The following is a 24910-nucleotide window of genomic DNA, read 5'->3' as shown; positions in this document are numbered from 1 at the left end:
GGTCCGTTACTATTTTTATTGTTCGTGAATGATGCGATCTACATTCAAATGCGTGGGAGCCAACTGTTTTTTGCCGATGACTTGAAAATATTTCTTGTCATGAGAAATGAAGTCGATTACAGTGAGTTACAGTGTCTCATTGATACATTTTACAACTGGTGTCAAAAACATGTTGATCCTTAATGTTGTGGAATTTTTTGTCACCAGTTTTCATCGTATAAGGGACATGCTTAATTTCAACTACAATATTGCTAGAACTCAGTTACATCGCGTTGACAACGTAAAAGATCTAGGCGTCATACTTGATGAAAGAGTAACTTTTACCAATCACTTAATAGCGACTATTGACAAAGGAAATCGATTGCTGGGTTTCAACTTCAACATTTCCAGCGAATTCCAGGATCCTTTGTATTTCAAGGCTTTATATCGCTCACTGGTGCGCTGGTAGTTGGAACGTGGAGTGAAACGATCGAAGCTGTCCAGCGCAAATTTATAGGATATGCTTTACGTTAATTGCCTTGGACTGATCCATTAAACCTGCCACCATATGAGAACCGTTGCGGGCTATTAGGACTACATATTTTGCAAGAACGTAGACAGGCCTTTTTCATATCTAAGCTTACGTTAGTTGAGTACGATATACCCGATCTCCTAGGACGAATCAACCTCTACGCTCCAACCCGAGTTCTTCGCCCTCAAACATTACTACACATTGAGCATTTCGACTGCGATACTAATTCATCACAATTGCTGTAAATTAGGGTAATTATTTTAAGTTTAGTTCATTAAGACTTATTGTCAGATGGACACAAATTTTTAAATGAAAACGCAAATACAATTGTACCATTCGACTCAGTTCATCGATGTCAGCCGATGTCGGTATGTGTGTGTATATATTTTCTAATCTCACTCACTTTGCTCAGAAATGGCTGAAACACATTGCACAAACATAGCCTCAAATGAATGGTAACATGTTTCCATACACTGCTACTGAATTGAACATTTTAAAATTGAAATACCCGAACCCGACCCGAGCCCGAGAATGAAATTTTTATAAAACCCGAGCCCGAACCGAACCCAACAATTACAAAATTTAAAAACCCGAACCCGGAAATATATAATTTGAGAACAGTTACAGTGCGGAAAACGTGTAACGGGATTCGGGTTCCTGTGTGTTTTAAATGGTGCTCGAGATTTCAAAGCCCGTAACTGGAAATGAGTCTACACAAAAATGCCAGTGTAAACCCAACCGCGGGACATATCACGGGATTTTAAAACTCTTCACACAGAAATCCGGCCGGGAACAATTCAACACAAAATGTTTCCGACGGGGTCAATTTTATTTTTATTTAGTTTAAAAGTGCTATTTTGATACTGTTGGTGTTTTTTAGAAGCAGCAGAACTTTTGTTTTGACAGTTTTGGGAGATCTCGGCAAAAAAAGTTTCCCTGATCAAATCCTGCCACAAATGACGTAAAAAATCCCGTGACCCATTTCCCGAACTGTAAACTAGCCTTAACGCATGGGAAAACAAAAGGCGTAATGATGACAGATTCAAACAACATTGCCCGTCGTACTTAAGGGGTTAGATACCTTTTTGAGCGAAAAATGCCAAGAAAGTTTAAATTTACGTAAAGACATGATTTCATTATATCAAACTTATACAGTGAAGACCCGATTTTATCAGCCTTCGATTTCATCTACCCCCGATTTTACCAGCTTTTCTACCCAATTTTATCAGATTCGTGAAAAAATTAATAATTGGTAGTTTGATGGGCTCTAGCAGACGAACCAACTTGAATTCGAGCAAATACTTTCTTGCGCATATTTTTCTTATCTTAGAGATCCGAAATATGCAAAAATATTTTTTTTTATATTTTTATGAATTTTGCACTGTTAGACTCCCTTAAGAGAAATTTAAACATAATAATCACAAAGGGTTATGAGGTTATATCTAGGAACTAAAGAAGAACACTTTATGAGCTTCGGTTTTTTAAAAAGAAAGAAAAATATATGTCCAGATTTTATCAATGTCCGTCTTTTATCAGCCTAAAATTCACCAAAACGGGTTTTCATTGTAGTATTTTGGTAGTACATTTTTCAGCGAAATAAAAAAAAGCATAATTTTATAAAAATATATTGATAATTGGCGAAGTGAGGGCTTTTTCACCGAACTCTTTTTTATTTAAGAGGTTTACAGTGATCACGATTGAAGACCAATAGATCAACTAAAATCCCAAAACTGAAAAAATCGGTTTGGTAATTGGTAGTATATGAGTATACCTTGTATCTTAACGATTAGTTGAATAAATAATAATCTTTTCCTGTATTCGAGAACGTTTTTCCTAACGAATCACTGTTTTAGGCTCTAATTGTATTAAAAAATTCTCATCCACAAACAAAAATTTATGCATAAAAAAGGAATCGTTAAGGTACGAGAAAAATTAATCACGATCAATTGAAAAAAAAGAAGAAAATCGGTTGAGTGGTTTTTCGACAATCGTGATCACGCAAAAACCATTTTCGGATAAACGACATTTTGAGATAATCGAGTTTAAAATTTCAAGTTTCCACTGTTCTTCATAGATGAAGCACGCTTGGAATCGCTGTAACTTTCGATCTATTGATCGGATCTCTCTAAAAATTTGGGAAAATATTCACCAGAACTTTCGTACTGTACTTTCGGATAAAGTAAAAAAAAATAATTTCGATTTTATTGAAAAATAAAAAGGTATGTAATCGCTTAACCAAAGTTTCTATTTTTTATCGAAAACTATTCCTGCAGGAGTAGTTTTGTACAATTTATTACATGTACGTATTAAATTAAGTTATATCAATTGGCAATTCGTATTCGACAGTTTACACGACGTCACCCGCGTTACTGGTTGGTACGATCAAACGTGTGTCGAATCAAGATTCTCCGACGCGTTCTTGGTGTCACATTAGCTAGTACGGTATGCGCGCTGGTAGAGATGCTTCGACATCTCCAATGGAAATTCATGTATTTTCAAGAAGAATTCCAGATCATGCAACAGCTCAGCCCGGGGACTCTCTAGCAGAAAGTGCTTGTTTCATATATGTACCACTGATTTGATAGTAGCGCTAGTATACCATTACCATATGAGTGTCATCGTTGTTCATGATCTTAAGGAATTGATCGAAACAAATATTGTGTGTTTAGTTCAAGGCATTAGCAGATTTCGTATTGCCATTTTCAAATGTTACTCAATTTGATGCCATCGAAGTACACTAAGGTTTTTTTTTTACACGGGGTATACGTACCGTGTAAAAAAAACCGTGCAAAAAAAAACCGCGTTAATTGCGAAATCCGTGTAAAAAAAACCGCGTTAATTGCGAAATCCGTGTAAAAAAAACCGCGTTAATTGCGAAATCCGTGTAAAAAAAACCGTGTTAATTCAGAAAACCGTGCAAAAAAAAACCGCGTAATTCCGAAAATCGTGCAAAAAAAACCGCGTTACATTCAATGCAAAAGACTTAGACGATTTTAGGAAAAGGGATGATTTCGGAGTTTTATCAAAAATGTTGTAAGTCCTTTTGAAGGCAAAAGACTTAGACGATTTTTGAACAGGTTTTTTTGCACGGATTACGCAAGTAGCACGGTTTTTGCTTTTTCCAATTCCTTAAGTTTTTGGAAAAGTGGAAACGTCGGATCTTGAGGTTTCCTTTTGTCCCGCACTTTAACAATATGGTTGTTTTCGGTACAGTGTTAACGAGTAGGCACCAAATATCGATGCCTGAGGCCATTTGGAATACCAAGATGACGACTTCCGGTCTAACAGAATTTTCAATAACCCAATCAGTATGCATATTTTCCGAGCGGGCCTAATGAGCGTATGATAGAGATCAATGTCTGAGGCCATTTTGAAATACAACATTGAGACTATCGTCTTAGCGATATTCTGTATAACTCACAACATGGAGTGTTTTGGAACTGGATTGACAAATATGCAGTTGCCAGAGGTCTGGCGTCATTGTAACACCCAAGATGGTTCTGATTATTTAGTATAAATATCCAGCGTAAAACAAAAAGATACATTTATTTTTGTATATTTTGCATTTATAAGATAAGAAAAATGTGCTCATGAATGGATTTACTCGAATTTGAGTTGGTTCGTCTGCTAGAGCTCATCGAGCGAATCTTCATGCGAGACTCAAAGTCGAATCAAAAAGCTGACATAATCAGGGGGAAATAATAAAATCAGGTCTTCGCTGTATTATTAAGGGGGGCGTCTGGTGTAAAGTGCTCAAACCGAAAGTTATTTTGTTACACGATTTTGAAGGCAAGGAAACAATGCATCTTTTATGTAATATTAAGCTTTAAATTTGTACGTTTATTCTGTGCGAAAAAAATATTTGCACGGCCTTATTCTGCGCGGCGTGTGACGTGAGACGACAAAACTCACCTCACTTTACGTGACTTTTCTCACCCGATTCTGAGAGTCGACTCGGGTGAGGTGAGATTCCTCATTGCGGTTAAATGGGAGTCTCACGTCACCCGAAGTGACTCTTCAGAATTGGGTGAAGTCACGTAGAGTGAGGTGAGATTAGTCGTCTCATGTCACACGCCGCGCAGAATAGGGTCGGCAGCCACGCAGAGCCACACATACGAGCGTTCCAAGAGTAGACGTCCAACCATTTCCACGTCGAGGAGCGCCGCGGCTAACACGATGACTCTTGATAAAATTGTTTGACACAGGAAATTAAGTAAAATTTGTAAAGCTTAGACTTGTAGTTACTCGATGAACCCAAAAAAAGTTCGAGTTTAGGAAAATGGCTTCATGTAAACCAAAAAATCTCATATTTTTCTGTAAAATTCGTGCACTTTTCTTCAAAATAATAGAGAGAACAATTTTTTCATTCTGTTTTCTGTGGTTCACCGACAGGCTACACATATTGTGCATTTTCATAAAAAAAAATCAAGTCAATTCTTTGATTAGTTTTTAAGTTATCGTGTTCACCAATTTGAAAAACGCGGTTTCGAAAAAACGCTATTAAAGGATATTCCATATCAAATTGAATCACGGAAAAAATGACGTGGAAAACAATCCATTTGGTATTTTCTCTTAAAAATTTGGGTGGAAGTAGTTTAAAGTGTATTGTTCACACTGTATTTTTATCGCTGTCAGTCTTAAGAAAATTGTTGCCGATAGATTGAAATCTGCGTGTGTCACAGCAAATACGCGCGAGGAATGCATGGCTGTTTAAAACAAAAGAAGTTCAGCGTGGTCACCGAGATTGCGGGAGACTATTCTAGAGGCTCAATACTAACAATTAAGCGGATAAAAAAGAAGTCGATTTTTTTGCCCACTACACCAGACGCCCCCTTAAGATGAATGAGATGTATACTAAAGCAGAGATGATGCTTATAGAGATGCGCGAAGACTGAAGCCAAAAGTTCCAATCGAACCCAAAACAACGGTTCCAAACTAGCAATGTAAACAAATATGGCGGATTTAGGAAGTAATGCATGGGGAGTATCGAGATTGAAATGAAAAGAAATGCATGTCTGCATCCTGCATCCTCGATACATTTTTTCTAGTGCAACGAAAAACATGTAGACAGGCTCAGTAACGTAAATCAATGCGTTTCCAAGTTACATGATTGAGTATTGTGGGAAATATTTCAAAAAAGGAATTCGCCAAGCATTCATTAAAACTACAAGTCACTCGCTGTTTACACAATATTCCTGGTTGCCAAAACTAGCAGACAAATAATTTGTAAAACCGTGCAGCCAAATTTACTGTTTTTCTCGCCGCGTGTCTTTATATTTAAAACATCGTCTTGGCACTAAAATAGAAGTCACCATCTTAGATGAAAACATGACTTCCGGAATTGACATCCGGTATCTATTCATTAACGCTATTACAAAAATTCTCACATTGTTGTGGTAATTGAAAATTTTACTAAACCGAAGTAGCCATCTTGATTTTCGAAATGGTCTCAGACATTGATATTTGGCACCTACTCGTCAATCCCGTTCCAAAAATACTCATATTGATTGGGCTTTGGAGAATTCCACAGAACCGGAAGTCGCCATCTTGAATTTCAATATGGCACCAGACATCGATATCTAGCGCCTATTCGTCAATTCCATTCCAAAAATACCCATATTGATTCGATTTTAGAGAATTCCAATGAACCTGAAGTCGCCATCTTGGTTTTCCAAATGGCCTCTGACACTGATCTCTATCATGCGCTCTATTAGGCCCGCTCTGAAAATATGCATGCTGATTGGGTTATAGAGAATTCCACTGAACCGGAAGTCACCTTCTTGGTTTTTAAAATGGCCTTAAACATCGATATCTGACGGCCACTCATCAATCCCGTTCCAAAAATACCCATATTCATGGGGTTTCAGAGACTTCCACTGGACCGGAAATCGCCATCTTAGTTTTCAAAATGGCCTTAAACGTCGATATCTGACGTTCACTCATCAATTTCGTTCCAAAAATACCCATATTGATGGGGTTTCAGAGAATTCCACTGAAACGGAGATCGCCATCTTGGTTTTCCAAATGGCCTTAAACATCGATATCTGACGTCTACTCATCAATCTCGTTCCAAAAATAGCCATATTGATGGGGTTTCAGAGAATTCCACTGAACCGGAAGTCGCCATCTTGGTTTTCAAAATGGCCTTAAACATCGATATCTGACGTCCACTCATCAATCCCGTTCCAAAAATACCCATATTTATGGGGTTTCAGAGAATTCCACTGAACCGGAAGTCGCCATCTTGGTTTTCAAAATGGCCTTAAACATCGATATCTGACGTCCACTCATCAATCCCGTTCCAAAAATAGCCATATTGATGGGGTTTCAGAGAATTCCACTGAACCGGAAGTTGCCATCTTGGTTTTCTAAATGGCCTCAGACATGAACATTTGGCATCTACTCGTTAATGCTGTTCCAAAAGCAATCACTTCCACTTTTCAAAAATATTCGAAATTCTTTGCATTCAAAATGGAAAAGCAGAAACCGTGTAAATTTCAAAATCCGTGCAAAAAAAACTTGGTCAAAAACCGTCTAAGTCTTTTGCCTTCATAAGGATTTTTGCTAAAACCGTGTTAATTGCGAAATCCGCGCAAAAAAAAAATTGATCAAAAATCGTCTAAGTTTTTTGCATCCAAAAGGACTTAGAACATTTTTGCGAAACCTGTGCAAAAAAAATTGTTGAAAAATCGTCTAAGTCTTTTGCCTTTAAAAGGACTTAGAATATTTTTGCGAAAAACCGTGTTAATTGCGAAAACCGTGCAAAAAAAAACCGTGCTAATTGCGAAAACCGTGTAAAAAAAGCCGTGTAAAAAAACCGTGCAAAAAAAAACCGTGTAAAAAAAAACCTTAGTGTACTACCAAATTTGGGAATTCAATATATGGGAATTGTCAGATTGTCCCGGGCTTTTTTACGCTTTCCTCATTTAACAATTTAATAAGGCGATTACCAAAAAATTACTATTTCTATTATTATTGCTCTTCTATGAATACCGGACGTGTTCGCCCATCTTCTGGATAAAAACGCGGGCCCACAAATACGCTTCGGATCCTTGGCCTCGGATATGCGGCCAAGCCGCATCACACTAGCTTCCAGTATAAGCTCACTTGTTAAAACACTGTCACTGTTATGAGAATTATTAAGCACAACTTATTTTTTCAGTTTACCATAAAATTTCGCATGAATTCATTAAATTTAATTTTTCTGGTGCATAAGCACATATTAATGGATCGTTTTACATTTTCTTTTCCTATGGATCGTTTTGTAAATATCCATGAACCATTATTTAACGTTCGATATATGAATCATTTCTAATGTTCATTTTTACATCTTCTATGGACCAAGAAAAATTATTTAGCAAACATTTTCATCAAATTTATGGAACTTTTTCTGATATTTTATTGCTCCATTTTGTAATACCGTGGAACATTTTTGTCGATATTATGGAACATATCGACGTGTTTTATTGTACATTGTTAATATTCTATGGATCAATGTCAGTTAATTTATGGCGCAAAATGTATCATTTTATGGAACATTTCCAATATTTTTATGGGGCATTGGTTGAATTTAATTGCTCTTTTATTACTATTTTAGTGCTCTTTTGCAACCTTTTGATGGTTCAATTTTACATAATCTATGGATCAAATCACCCCTTTTTATGGATCATTCACACTGTTTTATGGATTTTCAGTTTTGTTTTATGGAACATGGACAACTTTTTTATGGATCGTTTTTCAATTTTTTATGGATCATTTTTGTTGTTTTAGCGGCGCAAACTTAGGGCTGCCATAGTTTAATCAACAAACCCTATGGTTGAAATATATTTTGGTTGCTTTCATGTTTCAAATGGTTTACAATATTGCCTTGATGTCAAAGAGAAAGTTGCACGAAAGTTTACGGGCCTTTTGAAAAACCTATTATTGTTGATGGAGAAACGCGACTAACTTATGAAAAGATCGTAATAAAACAAAATAATTGTGTTGTTAAAACAAAAGTTAAAATATCTCGAGAACTACTATATTTTAGAAAAATTTTGTTAAGAGCATTTCGATTTAAAATGGCGTTTAGAATCATATTCAAAAAGAAAATTGTATTTTTGACTGCAAATAGTAAGAATTATAAAAAATGTCAAAAGTTGTTGTTAGGAAATTTTTTTTATTGAAAGCTTCTCCATGATCCAAATACACTAAAAAGGTTGCTTTTACGTCTTTAAAACGATAAACATTAAATTTTTGACATTTTTTGATGGGGTAACGCGAATACCTTTTAAAAAGAGCATAATTACACGAATTAATTGTTTTTGAAGTAGCAAAATTTCAAATATCTCGAAAACTATCGCATTTTGGAAGATTTTTGTTAAAGGCATTTTGATTTTAAATGGTGCTTAGAATTATATTCATTAATAAAATCACAATTTTGTATGTCAATTAGTATGAAATTTAAAAACATGTACGAAATTATTGTTAGAAAAACTCTTCACCGATTTTTTCTCCATCATGCAATCACAATCAAAATGTTTCTTTTCTCTTTAGGTTTTGGTAACAAAACATAAAAAAATTAAAAAAATGGGTTTTTTCGCAATTTAATTTTTTATCATAAATTTTTGTTTTTTTGAAAAATGACACGACATTTTTTTCAGTGTATATTTTTTTCAGACAGAAGTATTCATTCCCTGTAACTTGTTCTCAGATAGTTTTGCTGTATAAAATACAGTAATCGAACAAAAAAATTTTGAAATTCATACACGTAGAAACGTTTACGCCCTTTTGAAAAATTACGCTTGTATCAAAATATACCAATTGCCAGAGAATATCATGGAGATTCATATAGCGAGCACACCTGCAAAGTTTCGTTCGAATCGACGATGGTCATATTTTGCGGTCGGCCGGTTTCTCATGGAATTCCTCATATGCATCATGTGATCAGTAGAAAGGCGAAAAGGAAACAGGTCGTTGAGCGTGCATTAGTATTTTCAGAGCGCACATGTATCCGAGTGGAGATGTCCTTTACATGTGTATTAGTGCGGAGTCATTTTAATACTAATACTCCGATAGTTAAATTCACTAATACATTCCCAACCGTGGGTTTGTGTAAGTTTCTGTGGTGTAATCGCCTTAATGCATTTTTGTCCCGGACCAATATCGCTTTATATGCATTATACCAGTTACAATGCAAAATTCTCATTAGAATCATGCTTATTCGCATGTAATTCATACGGTTCGCGTTTTGGGTGTAGTTTAATGATTGATGTATATGGACAAATTGTAGGCTCTAAAATAACCTTTAAGTTGTCCAAACGTTGCTTTAGTGTTAATTCAAAACTACAAAAGTTGTATGAAAATAAACGTTTTTTTAAGAACCACCCTAAAGCTTACATTTGGATTTCTCGAGTAATGGAATGTATGAAAGATAAAGCTTGTGTGTGTGTTCAGCAAATTTGTCTAAAATGTGTTAATCTACAACTTTATTACAGACAGTCAAGTTCTGTCTCTAACTATTAAAAAGTTCAATTTTAGAACCTACTAAAATTAGAACCATCCTAGCTTCTGTTTATACGAGAAGGGCCTTGCAAAGTACAACTTTCCTAAACATAGCATAAGGCTAAGTTATTTAGTTTTAGAAAAAAAGTTAAAATTCCTGATAAAACTACATTCTGCACCACTGTGCTTTGGTGTAACGCCTTAAGAAGTGGTGTTTAGGGATCATCCATAAATGACGTAGCATTATATGAGGGAGGGGAGAGTTTTGTATTTTGTGATGATGTGTGACGACAGGGGGTAGGGGGTCATGTCATGCTATGTAGCTTTTTAGCTAACATCGTTTTTTATATTTTTAAAAAAAAATTGCGGGGACAAGGGGGTGGGAGAATTAGCGTCAAGCTACGTAATTACCAGGGGTATTTAGAGGTTTGTGACGAAATGCTACGATAGGGGAGGGGGTTTTAAAATCACTTAAAAATGTTACGTCATTTATGGATCGTCCCTTTAGAAGTTGATACCAATCTGAACCAAATTAAAACCTCAACAGCTTGATAGACATCATTTCTGACCAATCTCATCTCCATCGTTCACGGGGAAGGACAAATAAAAGGGACGAGAGAAGTGTTGATGCTTCACCTACTTAACGGAAGGATGACAATTCAACAGACTCTTACATAAGTATCGCGGAGTTGGACATTGAGAAAGGTATAGGGTCCAGAATTCGCTCCTAACCAGCGATGTAATCATTAAAGCATATTTTTATAGATTGATTTATCTAGTCTTCGATCAAATGGTTACTAGAAGAAGAACGGGGAATTGAAACTCTGCGCAGCCCGCTACCGCGAGTTTTCTTTAATTTCTAAACAACGACAATTAAATCAATGAAAAATATTCTCGAGACCTTGTCATAAAAATAAAAATAAAGAACGAGCCTAAGAAGTAAATGTCCAATGTTTGTACACGGGGTATGTAAATGTAGCATTTGTCTTGAAATAATCGGTAATGAAGTGTTCCAAAATCTAATCCATGTTCCATTATTTCATTATAAATTTTCATTTTAGATTCATCTATTGTTTTTGGTTGTTTCGTATTGTATCTTTTTATATGACATAAAATCGATAATTCCTACGTCAATATTGCTTAAGTATTAAACTGGGCATTTTTAAATTATTTTGGTCTCTATACAACTTTTTTTAATTATTTTAGTTATATTCAATATTGCATCATTTTTTTGCTGTCATCCACTAGGCAGAAAGGCTTGATATTTAGAATTGTCTTTTATCGATAAATAATAGGTTTGGAATCAGTTGGTTTGCATCAGCTGTTTCCTGACAAGTAATTACTTTTATTTTCAAAACACAGATAGTGAACAGCTCGGTAATTGTTGCAGTAAATCCATTCTAAACTGCACCAACAACAGACTGTAGCCGCTCATTCTCATGAAGCGAATATGTGCTGTACCGCCTAAATACCAGCTTCCTTCAAGGACAGTGTTCCCGCTCTAGGGCTCACGGTAAAACGATTATCATGTTTTTTGCACATCGTCGTTTCTACTGACGCATACTTGCATATTCCGCTAATCACTCCCGCTGTTTGGGCACCGCCGGGCCGGCATCATTTTCAGCATCGTTGTCGTGGGGGTACTTCATCACTGCAGTCTTTCAACATAATTACTATTAATTATTTTCGTTCCGCCACTTCTCGGCTGCAATGCCACTAGGTTTGAGCCGGTCCCGATTTATGGCAGTCACTTTTCATTATCCACCGAACCAAACGGCACACGGCACGGTAAGGAGGGTTTGGGAGATTAATTAAAAGACACTGAGGGCTGCCGAAATTATGCAGCAGTGCCCAGTATAAACGTTGCAAAAATTCCGCTGAAAAAGTGTAGCTCTGTGCGATTTTCCATTACCATTACGTCACATTTTCTTTCCACTCTATCTGTTCATACCCCACTGACGCCCATCTTCATCATCCTCTCTTTCCTCAACAGGTTTCCTGGATGCGACTGTTTTATCGAATATTCATCCGACCGACCGCAAAACCGACGGCAACCACCACAACGTACAACGTGGGAAGCGATAAAAATAGCAATGAAAATAACAATAGCGGTGGTGGGGGCAGGGAGCATGATGCTAATAATAAAAGCGGCAGCAACGACAGCAACAACAACAGCAGCAACGATGCCAACCTTAGCGAAAGTCAGGGGAACGCAGAACCTTCGTCATCTCCATCGTCACCACCGGGGAAAGGTAGCGGTAGCAGCAGTGACACGAGTGGCAATGTTGCCAGCGCTACTGCTGTCGACACGAGCGAAGAACGCATCAAAGCAAACACCGACGATGCTAATACACATGTTGTCGGTGTTTGTGGCGGTGCGAGTGACAGGTTATCAGAAGCCACTGAAAAAGTGATTCCGCAACCACCGGAGGCTAGTTGTTATAAGTCGGTAGAGAGCAAATATGATAACAAATTGATAATAACCAAAACAAACAAAACAGATAAGGGTAACAGTGACAAGAGAGAAAAGGAAACGTTGAAGTTAGTGTTAGTGTCGAAGAAGAGTGACAAAAAAGATGCAAAGCTTATTTATTCCAACAAAAGTGAGTCAAAGTCAAGCAAATCTCCTAAACAAATTAGTCCGTCTGCATCGGTCAGCTCCAGTGATTTCAAGCGACTTCGCAGTAACGATATCCGATACAGTAACTACGAGACGGCGTCGTATTCGGTGAGTTCATCGTCCAAGACGGTGTCAGTGGCTGGCAACGGTAAGAGCGGTGCCGTTCCGGTTGATGACTCGAGAAAATCCGAGTCACAGAACGCTAAAAAACATAACAAAATAAATAATGACTATAAATATATAAGTGATTCTAGCGGAAAAAAATTAGTCGAAGACAATAGTCGTAACAAAGTGAGTGCGGTTGTGAATGAAACCAACGGCACCGTGCCGACGGGTGAGGTAAAAACCAAGCATGAAAAATCCAAATCTTCTCCACAGCGGAATGAAAGTAACGTGGCTATGTTGCCGATAACGGCATCTGGCAGCAGCAGCGCTAGTGCCGAGAGAAGTGAGAAGTCATCCGAGTTGAAGTGCTATGTAAACTTAAAGAAACAAATGGTCGTATCGCCCCTTTCATCCACTGTCGAAGCGAATGCGAATCGTAAACCTGAAGTTCCTAAATTGAAAATAGAGCTATCTAGTCTGAAAACCAAAATCTCCATTCCGAAAGCGGACTTTGAAAAGTCTCCAAAATCGACTCATTCATCTACATCGTCATCGGCGGCAACATCGCCCACAACTTCATCGTCCACTTCTGACAAGTCTCCGCTATGGTCTAGGCCCGATGAAGGTGGCAAACCTGTGGATGCTCAAAAAATTGACATAGAAGAGTATGCCAAAACAATTGGATTGAAACCGGTTCGAAAAATCGGCGAAGGCGAAGGCAAAAAGAAGAAAAAGAACTCGAGCACTTCCTCACCGGATCCCTCGTCGTCTCATCGAAAGCGCAAAAAAGCTAAACATTCCAAAGAAGCCGGCGGCAAACGAAGGAAATTACATGCCGAAATTTCCTCCCAGCAAGACGAGAGTTTGAAAATGAAGGTCAAACTGACAGAAAAACCATCGAAACACGACCGTAAACCAAGCGAGGAAATCACACCGAAAGAACCGACGAAACAAAATGCGGAAGTTGGCCCACCATTGCCGCTGCCGTGCCCATCAGCGCTATCATCATCATCATCAACAACAACAACAACAATAGCAGCAGTAGAAAAAGCTATCGTCACACCGGTGCCATCGCCGAAAGAAGACAGTTCAAAGGTGATTGACATCACCAAGGGTGATGATGATGATGACGTAAAAATTATTGAGCTACCTACGCTCGATGTGCTATCATCACCGTTGGATAGTGGAACGACGAAGTGTGGTGCTATAAGTACCGAAAAGTTGACCACAATCGCGACAAGAGTGAACGAGTTACCCAAACTACCTTCGTTAGGCGGTTCGGATGGTTCCACCAAGGCCAAAATTAATGAAATGAGAGCCATCCGTCACAAACCGATGGTCTACATTCCAAGCCTTGACAAGAGCCTGACGGAAAGTTCGTCCACTATCAACAGTATCATTGAAAGTGTACAAGCGAAAACGGGATTCATTGATAGTGATAACGACGTACAAATTGTTTCCACCAGTAGGTTGGAGACGGGTAACAGTCTGCCTTCCAAAACAACTTTGCCTTCACTGGTTCCGAGTAAGCCTTCAGCTGCTGGACTCAGCATGAAACCTCCCACAATGATACCTTCAACGGCCAATAGCCGAACGGTTTCAGCCAATAACATTCCCCGGTCTCAGCAGCGAACCGGCACTCAGCCGTCGGTGTTCAGCCCACGGCACATACCAAACTATCCGCCCCTTGCCTTGCAAAGTGTACAGAAAAAGGTTGCACCACAGCCAACGTACAGTGCGAACGTGTACCACCCAAGAAGTGCCAATCCTGCTCTGAAACGATCTACTAGCGTTGATAGTACGCCAACTTACAACATTCCACCCAAAACGCCACGTTGTGACTTGATGGAATTGAATGCTCAGAATCGTTTCATGAAGAAACCGATTTATGCACCTATGTTCAATTTCGTGAAGGGTGCCAGCCTAGCAAGAAATGGCAACCCAAACATGCCAACCTCAGCAAACGATGTACCTTACAAATCACCCATCAGTTCGACCTACACAAAAGAAGTCAATACAAAAAAGTCTGTCCCAAGTCTTCTACTACCTCCCTCATCAATTAGTGTGACTAAAATGAGCGACATGGTTCCACAGCCTCCACCCACGGATAATCGTCCCGCGCTAGAAATTGTTCGAATACCATCCACTGCGCCTGTTGCCGACAAACCTCATCAGGCTCCGACTTCAAACGCAGTATCAAAATCCAGCCTCACACCGAAAACGACCAGACCTCCACCGCCCACAATTCCACTGATTAAAATTAAAAAATCAGTCTCCCTCCCGGAGCAACCAACGTCCCCTATTTCGCCGTCGGTTTTTCAAGTAACCAGCTCAGGCACCAACAGCTCTAACAATCTAACCACCAGTTCCGCCTCCAGCCAGGACACCAGTGGAGCCCTGGATTTAACGACACGTGCAAACGACGATTTAATTATTCTCGAAAGCAGTGACAGCCTAACTTCCAAACTAAATGGCAATGAGCCCAAAACCAGATTGGTGAAAGGTCCTACTGGCGATAGACGTCAGGAGGTACAGAACAAGGCGATTTCGGACGGAAAGATTGAAATTGATAGCAATCGATTAGAACTAATCAATTCGCTGATTCAAACATCGGCCGCATCGATGATTAAGGCCGGATCAGGAGTGATGGCAAAGTTTCAGTCCGCTGGCATTCCAGGATTGAAGCTTCCCGCCGACATGATTGGATACGCCATCAGCAGCACCAGTAGTAGCAGTGTGCCGAAGCTGGGGCTGACCTATACTTCCACCTCCACAGCAATGACGACCTCAACAGTAAAATCGATACCGATGCCCAAGCTGGCTGAGATCAATCGGAATCGTAATGCTGCAGCACGTCAGCCGAACCCATCGGTACGAAGCATTCCGAATCCATCGGCGTTGGCGTTTCGTAATCAAATAGCTACTGCGATAAGCAGCTCTTCCGGGCTTCTGACTTCACCGTCGCCAGCATCCTTTTCGTTGGCCTCCAAGAACAGTACGATAACATCACTTTCGCCTACGTCGCCGGCCAGAGTCATGAACATAAACATGAAATTAAACAACGTAAATACGGTAGGACAGAAATCAAGTGTGAATAATAACGGCATCGGTAGCGCAGCCGATACATTTTCCTGCATCGGTTCGTTTGGCAAAACCCACACTAGTACAGTCAGTACCAGCACCGGCAGCGTATCGAGTGCAAGTGCTAATTTGAATGGAAACAGAAACAACAACAACAACAGCAGTTCCATCAACAACAACAACAACAACAGCAGCAGCAGAAACGACGTCAGCTCAACCAGTGGTAACAGTAGTAATAATAATAACAATAATAACAGCAGCAGTACAAACGGTGGCAAAAAGACCATCGAGAAAGTGGCGGCTGGACTGCGAGCGGCTGCTGCCACGGCAACGACGAGTACGTCCAATGGTAACCACAACAGCAACGGGAGCGCAACTACTACCACCACGGCTGGTGTCGGTAGTACCGGTGCTAGCATCGGCAAAAACGGTGTAAATGTTGTCTAACACGTAAAAAACATCGGTCCGGCTAGTCCAAGTGAATCGCGACCTTATCTGATGTGGGGTTGCAGGAAACATGAAAACACGGGAAGATGATCATCTGTCGAGTATAACACAAAAAGAATCCAAAGCAAAAGGCCTGCATTGACAAAAGAAAATGTTTAAACTAACGCTCACTTGATTGACAGCTGAGATTTTAGCTTGACCCGACAATGTTGTATGTGACCGAAACCACAGAAAAAGATAAAGTTACTCTAAAAGCACTAATCGGATGACATCTGTCAACAGTTGCCAAAAGTTTGGCCTCAAATTAATGGCAGTTTTTGTTTTGCTCGTTTGTCATCGTTTCGTTTGTAAACATTGTTGATACAAATGTAAATATTTAGTAGCCTGTAGAAATCAGTGAAGTGGCGCTTGTCGATTAGAGAAAATTTCACAACAACCAGCACAATTTTTGTTTTGCGTCTCAAATACGAAATCATTGAAACAATTACGTTTCGGTACTGATAATCGACACAAGACTACGCCACTGAAGTTCGTTCTGTCTATTATGGATAGGTTGATTGAGTTTAACGGCTATGCTTGATTAAGAGTATTTATTTTTGTGGTAACTAGTATAATTCGCAGAAATTGTAAATTTCTTTAAACACTGAATATTCGGATTGAATATTAGATGTGTGTATTTGAAATATTCATAGACAGCATTAGACAAATACCCTTCAATAGTGCAGAGTCAGTCTTTGTGATTGTAATTAAAATGACCATACGAACATATATTTAATGTGAGCACAACCGTACTACTCTATACAGCAGCCTACCTAGTATATGTCTCAATATCAGCAATAAACCTGGGTATAGCACCTCTTTCTCTTCCCTGTATTCCTATATTCGATGTTGTGCAATAGTAGCAGACAGATACACTACCACTAACACATACACACAGCTCCAGTTAAATGAGAAAATAACAGCTCCGTGAGAAATGACCAGATAGCGGAAGAAACCCAAACGGTTCGGGTGTAAGAAGAAAGAAATCACCGCGACGAATGCGAGCGTTCCGCACAAGCCAGAACGAGAGAGAACCTTTTCAATCCGTCTGAATGAGCACAGCTTTTCTGGAAATAATGATATTTCATTCTCGGCCTTCTTTCTAATTCTTCTCGTCCCCACACGCTCAACCGCAATCGTCCCACCCACCATCATCGTGAGACGATGAATGGGAAATTATGATGGTCAATGATGATGATGATGATGATTGAAGCAAATATAATGAAGATAAATTGAAACTTGAAGTAGAAAACAAACTCTAAGAGCCAGAAAATATATGAATTGTAGCCAGGGCTGAGCCATGGATTCACTCATTCAGTGATTTAAATTTGGACGGTAATTTAAATTTCAATTATAGTGTTCTTTTTGCTATCGTAGGATTTCGTTTCAACCAACCTCGTACTCTTACTGATATTATTATAGATTTGATTGTATGAGTGACTTTGTATTATACACCCTCGAAAGACTCTGATGATTTATTTAAGATTTATTTCTGCACTCATACAATCACCTTAAGTATTAATTAATGTAAAGGAAAATGAAAAATCTGCTATTTAATTCAACATGTTTAGGATCTTCTGAAAATGAGAACAATAAGTTAGAATTTTGCAATGTTTGTTTTAGCGAATGGTATGTATGTATCTAGTGCAATAATAACTGAAAACCAACCACTGTAGAGCAAATAAAAAATGATAATCATTATTTAAAAGAGCTCTTGGACTTTCATTTCATAACAAATATCACTTTACAATTTATTCCGTGGTCAAATCTTATAAGCGGTAAGTATTGAAGGATCAAAGATATTTTCATCTATCTACTCGGAAAAAAATGTTCCCAAAAACGTGAATAAAGAGCCATGAATTCGGGTACAATCGCGTTTTTACGTTACGAAAACAAGACCAACAAAAACATGTGTTTTATAACTATATTCAATTCCCCTCCAGTAACGCCCATATAACGCTTTTATTAGTAGAGATATGTATTGTTTTGTGAACTTATATCACGATTTCCGCCCTGTCATTGCCAAATCAATTTTCTGTACGTATTAACAGTCTACTTTCTACTTCTGCCCATGTCAGACGTACAATCGAACCAAGTGAACGACAACTAGCAATCTCTCGATCTAGTGTGCATTGTCTCGAGAACAAAGGAAACATTTAATTTATTCTTGCCATCATCATGAGTAAAGTTGACGAAAAAACTCTGTTCCGACCCAAACCAGCGGTCGTTGACTTTAAATTCTGTTCAATACGATTGAATTTTCGTGAAGTGGATTACCTGCTGAAGGTGAAGATGCAGCTTAAACTTAACGAGGTTGTGTATCTTCAGTATCATCACCTTTGCAATGTAGTACTCGTATCATTCAACACGTTAGCTCAAGCCAAACGTTTCGATTTGCAGAACACCTTGAAGCACGTGGCTGAAAGTGATAAAGTTGGAATTAAGATTGTATGTAGAAAAAGACTACGTAGATGTAAAGCTACATGACCTATCACCACGTACCCTTCCTGATCTAATTGCAAAATACATGTCGCAATACGGAGAAGTAGAATCCGTTACACCTGATACGTGGAGAAATTTCTTCCCAGGTACACCTAACGGTGTTCTTGGGGTGAGAATGCGGATCGAAAGACCTATCCCCTTCCACTTGACTATAAAACTCAAAACCCATGAAGCTACTATTAACCAAACTACGTTATGCATCCATGAGGGGCAAACTCCTACGTGCAAATATTTTAATCAGACAGCGCACCACGGACTAATTTGCGCGGAAGATACAGAGGAGAATGCATCTCTACCGATTACTAACACATCCACGGCAAACCAGTCCAAAAAAAGAGTTTTCAATACCAATACCTGAACCACAAACGGTTGCCAAATTTGTGGCAGCTCTTCAGTCCATATTGACAACTGCAAAAGCAGCATCCAGCACCTCAAAAACCACTGTAAGCAACATCGGTGAAGTAGATAATAACAATGACGACGGATTTACATTGGTCACCTGTAAGTGCAAGAAGCTGGAAAGAACATCTGATCGCGAGCACCAAGACACTTTTAACGATGATGACCTTGATGTGAAGGACAGGAGAAAATTAAATGATCCCCACGACGCAGCAAACGAGACGCGAAAGAAGGTCTCCGCTCGCAATAAAAAGTTGCGCGCACGAGATCCTACGAATAATCAATAATATTTGTTTTTATTTTTATTTTTACATATTGTAAACACATGAAAGATCCACGGCTTCGTTAAGCTACCACTATGAGCCGTGTCAAATAAACGAAATAAATAAAAAAAATAGTAGTTGACAACTTTATGAACCTTATTCATAAAACCAAAGGTTGACTCGCGATTTCATTCACAGATTTAGGAACATTATTCAAAGCCCGACTATACGGCGTGAGCTGATTAATGATTTATTACATCTTGAACATGGTCTAGGTTTCGTGGTTGTGAATTAGTTCACAAACTCAGATCTCTTTCTCCTGAACAGTTTTATGGAACTCGGATTATTATTAATCAATTCTTTCAATCAACGTGCACTTGTGCATAATTCCTAATATATTAGAGACGAATCAATACCCGTTCATGATTCCTAGTATAATATTCACGACTAACCATTCGCGCTCGTGAAATAGTTCACAAAATCACAAAATATTCATGGATTCGTAAACTGGTTAGTCTTAGCGCCCTCTATGCGGTAACAAGTGGAACTAAAATGTTCTAAACAAAACATGACTCGTATTATTCACTATTATTCTTCTGAACATGCTATTGAGCTATACCCAACCATTATTTCACAAAAAAAATGTAGTTCATGCGAATCGAGTACTGATACACAACCATGCACTGTTAGGCCCCATGCAAAACTGACTCAGACATCACTTCGCTAAAAGTTTGATAAGTTAAAGATAATTAAATTATCTTTTTTATCTTCACTTACACCGATAATACGATGCATACAGTGCCACCTAGCGGTGAAAATGCGAGCTAGTGGGTTTTCTCCATGTAAATTGTCGAAAAATCCTATACAAACTTCAGATACGTTGGTCCGGTAACTAGACTTGTCCAATTTGCTTCAAATTTGATGTCAACACTCCTGCTCGGACTAGAAATCGATTGAGTTTTAAAAAATTCATTATGTTTTTGGGCAGTCTAATGGACGTGAGTCACATGACTCCACGTGTAAAATTCGAATGTGAGCTCAACAAAAAATGTCACGAAATCGTGCATATAAATTACAAAAATTGTAACTATGATCCTGAAATCTTGAACATAAAAAGCACTACTCTTGACTAAAATATCGAAAATCGCGACAAAGCTGCTGAAATCATGAACACAAATCGCACATTCTGACTAAAATATAACGATGCCGTGAATAGAAATTTCGAAATCGTGACTAAGATCCGGATATCATGAACATAAATTACACTACTCGCGACTAAAATATCAAAAATCAAGACAAGATTCTGAAATCATGAGCACAAATCACTCTGATTGTGACTAAAATATCACAAGGGCCTTATTCTCACAGTCACATCACCTAGTGACTAGAAGAAAATTTCCTTCTAGTCACTAAGTGACGTGACTGTGAGAATAGGGCCCCAAAAATCACGCTACCCTGTGAGCAAACTCCAATAGTAAATCCATGAATAAAATATTACGGTAGCGAGATGATAATCTACGATAATCGCGACAAAGCTCCTGAAATCATGATCAACTATCGGTTCCTTTAGGTGACATAGTTCATGTTAGCAGTAACTTAACATTAGAATAGTTTCATGAATACGAGGTTTATTATTCATAATTTCTGGAACTTGGTCATTAATTTCGTAAATCATTCAGTTAACAAAATCTTGATTTTTTATTCATGAATTTATGAACGGATTTTTTCCGTGATAATCAGACGAGTAATCAAGTAGGTAAACATTGACTATGGTGCAGTAACATTTCAGTTCCTTTAAAAAAAATAAATGAACGCAGCCGATCATTTTGATATGGAAACTTTCGTATTAAGTTAACACATCAGTTGAGAGACCGAAAATAAAAGTCGCACGAATAGGTCATTCTTCGTAAAACCCTTTTCAAATATACTATAATATACAAATCGGATATAACCTTCAAGCATGAAAATCGGACTGGAGCTGTATGAGTCGGATAAAAAAAAACTTTAGCATAAAAATTATTTCCAATTCTCATAAAGTACTTTTCAAAGTTTCAAAGTATCGAAAGTCTCTCTAGTAAAAGTCTTTGGTTCGCACTTTTGGTACGCGCAGAAAAATATGATCTGCTTACAACCTCAAACCGTTATGTTGAACTTCAAATTCGTAAAATGCAGAGTTTACCTTTTTCATTCCAGTCTCGTTTATTCTGCCGTGATTTTTATGCATTCAACACCGAAAATGTCCAATACATAAAATTTATAGCAGAATAAACGATAGGCAAACAGAAAAATGATGTGATATCTACTATGAAATAAATTTCTATGTGGCATACTATTCTAATTTCATTAGTTTTCACATGATATCTATGCGTGGCAGATAATTTTTATGTGCTACTACAAATTGCAAAAAATTAGGTGTGAAATCGATGTATTCGATATAACGAATTTTCTCAGTGTAAATTTTCGACTGTTTCTGTTATGAAATGAAAGAGTTTGTATATACCGTACAAGGAAATGAAAATTCGTCAAAGTCAGTACAGGTTTAGACAATTTGTGCATTCTAATTAGTGAAAATACATCAGCCAAGAATGGCCATTGTGTTGCTGGTCAAAAGAAACCAAAACGATTATGAAACGTCGATAGAGGATTATTTTTTTTTACTTTTTTTATTTGGCCCATATGACAGGTATATCCCGGAATAAAACAATGATGTTCCTACCCCTGATGCCAGCGACAATCCTAATCTAGTGTTCTGTATCTACTGCGAAAACCGATACTGATTATGTCATAGGGTAAAGTGCCTATTTTCACCATACTAAGCAGCGTGCCTCACTAATTCATTAATTTCTCGGCCTACAATCAATAGAATGCGTAAAAATTGACATCAACAGCTTTGCTTCGTTGTTAAGAACTAGTATAATGACATAAATGCACTGAAAACAGTTAAATTCTGGTGCTTGAGCGCAACAAAAACTCGAATCGAGTGCCCCTATTGTTGTGCTACCATTTGACTCAATGCGTTGAACAAAGATGCCATACACTGCTCTAACCAACGGCTTCAAATGGGTAGGGTGACAACAGAAACAGGGCGAAAATGGGCTCATCACCCTATATACATTTTTTTGCATCTCATGTTTTGAATCTACCTATAAAATTAACACCCTATCAATGAATACCACCTCACATCTTTTTGTGCTAAATTTGAACAGATCTTGTTTTCATCATATTTTTATGTTGCGAATAGAAAATTGCATTAAACTGTTCAACCCCACTTTTCTGACAGTTCAGAGAGCTAACCAATGTAGTATGCACAGGTATGGCGAAGATGGCACTTTGGTATTCGTAAGATGAATCTTAAATGAGTGGTGTGAGTGATCACAGAATAAATCGACTTGCTTTCGTCATACCGTTCGTTCCGCTCCCATTGAATCGTGTGAACGCTATGACGTCGACCCGTTGTGTTTCTGGATTGTTTACATATTTTTGGTTGCCAACACTAGCAAACCGTGTGTTCTGCCACACCTATATATATTACATTGTGTTCTAACATCATGTAAACAAGCTCGTTGACCTGTCATGTTTTCTCTTTTTGACTATGTTCCTGAAATCAAGAACATAAATCGCACAACTCTACCAGAAAAAATCGAATGAATACAATATCATGGTACCGTGATGAGAAATTACGAAAATCGAGACAAAACTTCCGAAATCATGAATATCGTTTAAATGGCGGTTCTTTTTAGGTGATGTCTATCTATATCTATAAGAGTCAATGTTTGTATGTAAATGATTTGTGGACTGTCAAAGGGCCTATCCGATTACCGTCAAAATTTATACAGAGTAGGTATTTGTTATGAAGTGTCTGTTTGTGTGCTGTTGGTTGGAGATTATCTACCCGCCAGATGGCTCTTCGGAACAAATTGTGTTTTCCTCCTATTTCGTTGAAAGTCGCAGCAACGCGTGATGGGTATTAGCTAGTTCTTTATTCAGACCAGTTTATCTTCAAGAATAAGAATCATAACAAAACTACTTATGCCGAATTTACTGGGGTACATCCCCAGTAAATCAACCAAACATTGCAATGTAATGCCATTTATAATCTGGAGCGAACTATTTTTTTTAAAACGTTTCATAAATACGAGGTTTATTATCCATAATATCAGGAACTTGGTCACGATTCTTGAAAAACCGTTTAGTTCACGAAGTCGCGAGTTTTTGGTCATGAATTTATGAACGGATGTATTGCACTTAGTCCTGGAGCAAAAGACAATTTAGTTTTCTAGATTGCAGAGAGAACCGATTGTTCTTAAATTGTGAGTATATTCAAGCCCGCAGAATCAAAGGGAACATCACGTGACGCATTATCGAGCTCGTTAGCAAATGGCGCCTCAGTCGTGAAAACACTCGAGAAGTAACTGGCAAACAGTGAGTATTTTGCCGCAGTCGTAGTCGCTCCTTTCTTTATTGTAAACCATCCTAGATAGGAAGGCCAGCTTCTTTCGTTTTCGTATTGACGGAAAACCAGAAGCCTTTCGGAATTCGTTAGAAGTTTTGTTAGATGCGGATCACATATCCTTTTTACAGCAGTTTATAATTGCAGTTCTCATTAAGGACCATTCATAAATTACGTAACGCAAAAATTGTCCAAAATTGACTCCCCCTCCCCCCATGTAACAAATTGTCACAAATTTCTCTATCCCCCCCCTCTCCCGTTACGTAACAAATTCTTCGAAAAAAAAATTTGTTCAGTGAAAACATGTTACGTAACGATCTAGCTTACTCCCCCATATGTCACAACTTGTCGTATCCCTTCACCCCCCCCCCCCCTAAGCGCGTTACGTAATTAATGAATGGTCCCTTACTGGCAATTGCAGCGCTTGAAAAAATCGAGCTGATATGCGGTCATGGGCAGTGATGCCACAAGTACAGATTTATCTAGAAAGGTACAGATTTTTGAAGCGTTTTTGGTACAGATTCTGTACGGTACAGATTACAGATTTTTGTAAAAAAAGTACAGATTGGTACAGATTTTTTTAGATGACAGAAGAGTAAAATAATTTAACCTTGCGATGCATCCCATAATGTGCACAAAGAGCGAAACACAAAAAAAGAGCGGCACAAGAACACTGCGATGTGGAGATCACCCGCCCAAAGAGAAACTTGAAAACGAAAAATAGAAAGAGCTGTGCACCAAGAGATGCAAAATTTCGCACATTGAGTTACCTTGAAGAGCCACTTTTTTGTGCCTCTCCTCACTGGCAAACAGGGAGGAAGGGGAATCAAACTATTCAGATTCAGATAAAGATTGATCGGAAGAACGTTTTTAAAATGTTTTTGGTTGTCTTCTCTGCTTCCGTGCGCATGGGACCATGATGCACACTAAAGAGCCTCTTTATTTCTACTCTTTGAGGTGTGCGGCCATGGAGTAGAATGCACACATGGGAGCAAAACACATAGGAGTGA

General features: G+C 38.3%; 1 protein-coding gene across 2 annotated transcripts in view; it reads left to right on the top strand.

The window, feature by feature from the left end:
• Positions 1-17997, top strand: part of LOC131694276 (serine-rich adhesin for platelets) — a 152618-nt gene extending 134621 nt beyond the window's left edge. For both annotated transcript variants that reach the window (XM_058982870.1, XM_058982871.1), the window contains exon 6: positions 11988-17997. In XM_058982870.1, coding sequence (XP_058838853.1) covers positions 11988-16247 — 4260 coding nt within the window. In that variant the 3' untranslated portion in view covers positions 16248-17997. The remainder of the gene's footprint in view (positions 1-11987) is intronic.
• Positions 17998-24910: the final 6913 nt, after the last annotated feature.

The sequence above is a fragment of the Topomyia yanbarensis genome, chromosome 3 (assembly GCF_030247195.1).
Source record: "Topomyia yanbarensis strain Yona2022 chromosome 3, ASM3024719v1, whole genome shotgun sequence".
NCBI lineage: Eukaryota > Metazoa > Arthropoda > Insecta > Diptera > Culicidae > Topomyia > Topomyia yanbarensis.
This window is presented reverse-complemented; position numbering and strand designations above follow the sequence as displayed.